This window comes from Benincasa hispida, chromosome 5 (genome assembly GCF_009727055.1).
Source record: "Benincasa hispida cultivar B227 chromosome 5, ASM972705v1, whole genome shotgun sequence".
NCBI classification, from domain to species: Eukaryota; Viridiplantae; Streptophyta; class Magnoliopsida; order Cucurbitales; family Cucurbitaceae; genus Benincasa; species Benincasa hispida.
The window spans coordinates 5,916,098-5,921,248 of NC_052353.1; the positions used below are offsets into that span (position 1 = coordinate 5,916,098).

The following is a 5,151-nucleotide window of genomic DNA, read 5'->3' on the forward strand; positions in this document are numbered from 1 at the left end:
TTATTGAAACTGCTTGTTGAAGGAAGGAAAAGAAAAGCCCAGCCCAACCCAAACACCTCGACCCACAATGCTAACAGCAAAAAAGACATCATGAAAATTCCCAAATGCTGGTTCCATTAATATATATATTATTTACAATTCTTTTTTTAATTTTTAGGTGGGTATCTGTTTAGTTTTTAAATTTTTAAAAATAGAAATTCACAAATCTACTATACACAAAATCGAAATATTAGAATAATTGACATGAAATTTGAATTAATATTTTTTTTAAGAACTTAATTATATACAAAAATAAAAGTTGAAAGATAAAAAAAGACACAACCTCTAATTTCAAAGACTATATTTGTAATTTCACCATTTATTTTCTACAATACTTATTAATTGATTAGATTAACTTTGATACCGATGAACAAATTCATTGTAATAACTAAGGCTTGTTTGATAACTATTTCGTCTTTTGTTTTTAATTTTTGAAAATTAAGTATATTTTCTTTTAATTTCTTACAATGATTTACATATTTCTTAACTATAAGGGTTGAATTCCTAGCTAAATTTTAAAAACAAAGATAAGTTTTTTAAAGTTTTTTTTTTTCAAAAGTTGGTTCAGTCTTTTAAATAATTGGTAAAAATTACATAACAAAAGAAATAAATTTGGAGATGGAAATAATGCTTCTAAACTTAATTTTAAAAAATAAAGAGATAAAAAAAATCAAATGGTTACCAAACGAGATGTAAAATATTCGTGTTACATTTTCAATACATAATACTTGAATACATTATGAATTGCATCTACCTGTAGCCTACTCCAAACACAAACACAATATATATATTTAAAAAAAAAAAGATATTTCCATGCAATAAACTACAAATGAACAATTGAGTGTGTTGCACACAAGATGCATCCTAGTATTTTTTTATTTTAAATTATTTTGCTCGATTTTCCCCTACTATATTACGTAATAACGAACTTTTATAAAGAGAAGGCTAATAATGACCATTTGTTTGTTAAAAAAATTAAACAATAAACCAATAACATAAAATACTTTTGAGATTCATTTGTATGTGAATTAAAATTTTGGATTTAAAGTATAGAAACCAAACCAAAAAATATATATAATAATGACCCAAAAATTAGAATTTAAACCGATTTTCAATTAATTTTTTTTTTTAGAAATTTGTTTTAAATGGTAAAATTATTTAAAATATTTTTAAGTACAATAAAATATCATCGTAATATCAGTGGGCAATAGACCGTCTCTCACTAATAGATAGTGACATTTTGTTATATTTGTAAATAAGTTAATTTATTTTCTTTTATTTAAAAACAACTTATTTTTTTCGTTTGGTCAATTCGGCAATTATGGTATCATCATGGGTTATAAATGAGAAACAAAGAAAGTCAAGGGGTGTAATGGTAAATACAAAAGTTCGAAATTTTCAGAAGTTGAAATTTCCCACCTAAAATAAACCGCCAAGACGAGAAAGAAAACCATTCAAAAAGCGAAAGCTATCTTACAATCGCACTAAAATTCCCTTCCATTTCATTCTTCTCTTTGCTTCCACAAGATCTTCAGGTTTCGCTTTCTCATTTTTATCTTCTAATTTTCTCCAGATTTTGTTTCTTTTTTAACATTTGCTTCGATTTTTTATCTTTTATCCGCTTCTTCCTCGATCCAGATCTGTTACAAACCGTACATCACGTCTCGGTTGTTGATTCTTTTTTTATATCAGCGATGATTTGCGAATTCTCTCTGTTTGAGATGTTCATCTTAATGTCTTAAACATTTTTTGCAGGTTGAAAAATGGCTGGCAAAGGCGGGAAGGGGCTTTTGGCTGCAAAGACTCCCGCAGCGAACAAAGATAAGGATAAGGACAAGAAGAAACCGATCTCTCGGTCCTCCCGTGCTGGTATACAGGTATTCTTTTGAATTTTTACCCGATAATTTTGATACTTTATTTAATTTAAATAAGGTTTATGTTAACAAGGTTACTCAATTATGTTGATGTCTCTGCATATTGTGATGTTTGTTCCTTATATTTTTACTATTATAACGTTTTTTTGTTTTTTGTTGACAGCTTTGAATTTTTACACATGGGACTCTGAAATCTTATATAATTCTTTGTTTAGGGGAAAAGTGTGAACTAGATTTTTTATGGGCTCGACTGAAAATTTTCAATTCAGATACTCATGTGTTACATGTAGTTGAGACTTGTTTAGTTATGTAGATGTATCTGTATATTGTGATCTGTTTTCTTTAAATTTTTGAGTAATTTATGATATCAATTTAAACCCTAAACTAAGAATTATATTAATTTAAATAAATTTTGGTGGTTGTATCAAGATTTTTGAATTTGTATTAATTTAAACCCCAAGCTAATAGTTTAAACTTTGAACTTTCCCACGTATATCAATTTAAACCTGAAATTTCATAAATATATCAATTTAAACCCTAAAATTTCATACATATATCAATTCAAATCTTGGACATCCATAAGTATATCCAAATAAAACATAATGGAGGGTTTAAGTTGATATAATTATGAAAGTTCAAGATTTTAATTGATACGATTATTAGTTTAGAGTTTAAATTGATGCAACACTTAAAGTTTAGGGGTATAAATTGATATTTCCCCTATTTTTTTCTTGTAATATATATATATATTTTGTTGAAAGCTTTGGATTTTAACATGGGATGTGACTCGGAAGTCTAATGCCCATGTCCTTCTTGAGCAACATTTACTTAAGATTAGTTCAATTATGTTGATGTATCTGCATTTGTGATCGTTGTTCCTTCAATTTTACTATAATACATTGACAGTCTTGAATTTTAATTTGAGACTCTGAAAACTCTTTAAATTCTTTATTTATGGGGGAAAGTGTAAGGTAGGTTTTGTAGGTTGGGCTGTAAATTCACAATTGGAATGCCCATGTACCTTTCTGAGCAACATGTAGATGTAGTTAAGATTAGTACAATTATGCTGATGTATCTGCATTTGTGATCGTTGTTCCTTCAATTTTTACTATAATACATCGACAGTCTTGAATTTTAACTTGAGACTCTGAAAACTCTTTAAATTCTTTATTTATGGGGGAAAGTGTAAGGTAGGTTTTTGTAGGTTGGGCTGTAAATTCACAATTGGAATGCCCATATACCTTTTTGAGCAACATGTAGATGTAATTAAGATTAGTACAATTATGTTGATGTATTCGTGATATTTGTTCCTTATCTTTATCGTAATACCATATTTTCTTCATAGCTTTGAAATTTTACTTGGGGTTCTGAAATGTAATCTTTTTTCTAATCTATACAATCAATGGGAAAATGTAATTAAGCTTGTTTTTTTGTGAGGTGGGCTGATATTTGGAATTTTCAATTCAAAGGCCTATGTCGTTTTTCTCATTGTTAAACTACTAGTAGGTTGAGTTCAAATAATTCCTCTTCATATGGGCCTTGAATTTCCCCATTATTGGGTCAATTAACTTATGTAGTCTCGGGATTGCGGGGTTATAGTTCCCTGTAGGACGAATTCACAGGCATCTTAAAACAAGAATATCTGCAAATGGGCGAGTTGGTGCGACTGCTGCAGTGTACTTAGCATCAATTCTGGAGTATCTCACCGCGGAAGTGCTCGAGTTGGCTGGAAATGCGAGCAAGGATCTGAAAGTGAAGAGAATCACTCCAAGACACCTTCAGCTTGCCATTAGAGGAGATGAAGAACTCGATACCCTGATCAAAGGAACTATTGCTGGAGGTGGTGTGATTCCTCATATTCACAAATCCCTCATTAACAAAGCCTCCAAGGATTGAGACATTCACTTGTATCTTTAACTAGTGTTTAGCTTAATCTAGTGACTACTAAGACTGTAGATGAAGACATTTACTTGGCATCCAAGAATTAGCTCCCCCTACTTGCTTTTGTGAAGCTTTGTTACTTCCTTTCTCCCCCATCTCTTTTGTCTATTTGGTTGGACAAGTATATTTGTTCAATGTAAGTTTGTTATCTTGTTGTATGGTTTTCAATTTAGATTACTTTCTATAAGTTTGTTGGATGGTTCATTCTACATCTGGTTATTGTCCTTCCTCTTTTGATAAATATCTGGTTATCGTCTTAGTTATATATATATATAAATACTATCATGGATATGCCAATTGAAATGGAAAAAGCAGGGTAGCTATTGAGTGTATAGAAGAAAGAGAAGGGAAAAAGAAAAAGAGAATGGCAGTGACTATGGAAGAACAGAAGATGTGTTAACTTTGACATAATCTCAAGTGCTTTCAAATATGCGACGGTATGAGTAGTGCAGGGTTGCTTTCATTATTCCAAGAATCCTTCAAACTCATTCACAATAGCAGAGAAAGAGCCTTGGCTCTGATACCACAAAGAATGTAGAAGAAGAGTAATGAACAGTATTGTATTCTTCGGTATATTGAATGGAGAAAAGTACAAAATATAAAGGAAAAAGCTATTACACGTGGAAAGGCCCATATTAGGCAACAAATAACAGACTCAAGTATATTGAATATCAGAGAAATAGCCCAAAGACTAGTATATAGATAAATGATTCTTTTATCATTTTTTTAGCACACGATTATTGTTACGCCTTGTCGTGAGTGTTTTTGTAGAGAGTTTTTGATGTATTGCTAGAATTTTATGTGAACCTCACTGTTGAGGATGTTGCCGATTGTCATCTAGACTAGGTTAGAGTATACCCATACCCATGTGTTGTCTATCACTGAGAGTAAAAGAAAAATCACAAACTCAGGGAAGCTCAAGTACCATTATATTAGGGATCTCATACTTAGTCTAAGAGACATTATCTCATAAAAGTGAGGGGAGTCTAAGTAAGTTTGTTCGAAGAAATTTCAAACAAAGTTTGGAAGAAAGCATACATGTGGAAGTGAGGGGATCTTTAGAGGGAGCCTAAGTTGAAATTAAAAAGTGAGTTATTCGTGAGTCACTGTAGAGAGAGTCCGACAGATAAGAACTACGTTGTAATCGGTTAATTCTACTTAAAGTGAAGTTTTTCCCTCTCCGTTGAGCACTATAGAGAAGTTATTGTAGAGTGAATCTAACAGATAAGTACTATTTTGTAATCGATTAACTCTACAATTTCTTTTCAATAAGCACACAGCCTCCCAAAATAAGGGA

At 30.8% G+C, this 5,151-nt stretch overlaps 1 protein-coding gene across 2 annotated transcripts; it reads left to right on the forward strand.

Moving 5' to 3' along the window:
• The first annotated feature begins 1,451 nt into the window (after positions 1-1,451).
• On the forward strand, positions 1,452-4,022 carry LOC120077621 (histone H2A variant 1). Of its 2 annotated transcripts, none has more exons than XM_039031560.1 (3): positions 1,452-1,574; positions 1,795-1,916; positions 3,513-4,022. In XM_039031560.1, the coding sequence occupies exons 2-3, from the start codon at positions 1,803-1,805 to the stop codon at positions 3,807-3,809; spliced, it is 411 nt and encodes a 136-aa protein (XP_038887488.1). In that variant the 5' UTR covers positions 1,452-1,574; positions 1,795-1,802; the 3' UTR covers positions 3,810-4,022. The 2 variants fall into 2 exon arrangements, with proteins under 2 accessions (XP_038887488.1, XP_038887489.1); XM_039031561.1 differs by lacking the exon at positions 1,452-1,574 and adding an exon at positions 1,589-1,706.
• Positions 4,023-5,151: the final 1,129 nt, after the last annotated feature.

Excerpts from the sequence above, each read along its gene's own strand:
- LOC120077621 (XM_039031560.1), top strand. The coding sequence starts at position 1,803 with ATGGCTGGCAAAGGCGGGAAGGGGCTTTTGGCTGCAAAGACTCCCGCA. Across the intron at positions 1,917-3,512 it reads CCTCCCGTGCTGGTATACAG|TTCCCTGTAGGACGAATTCA; the intron begins GTATTCTTTTGA and ends GCGGGGTTATAG.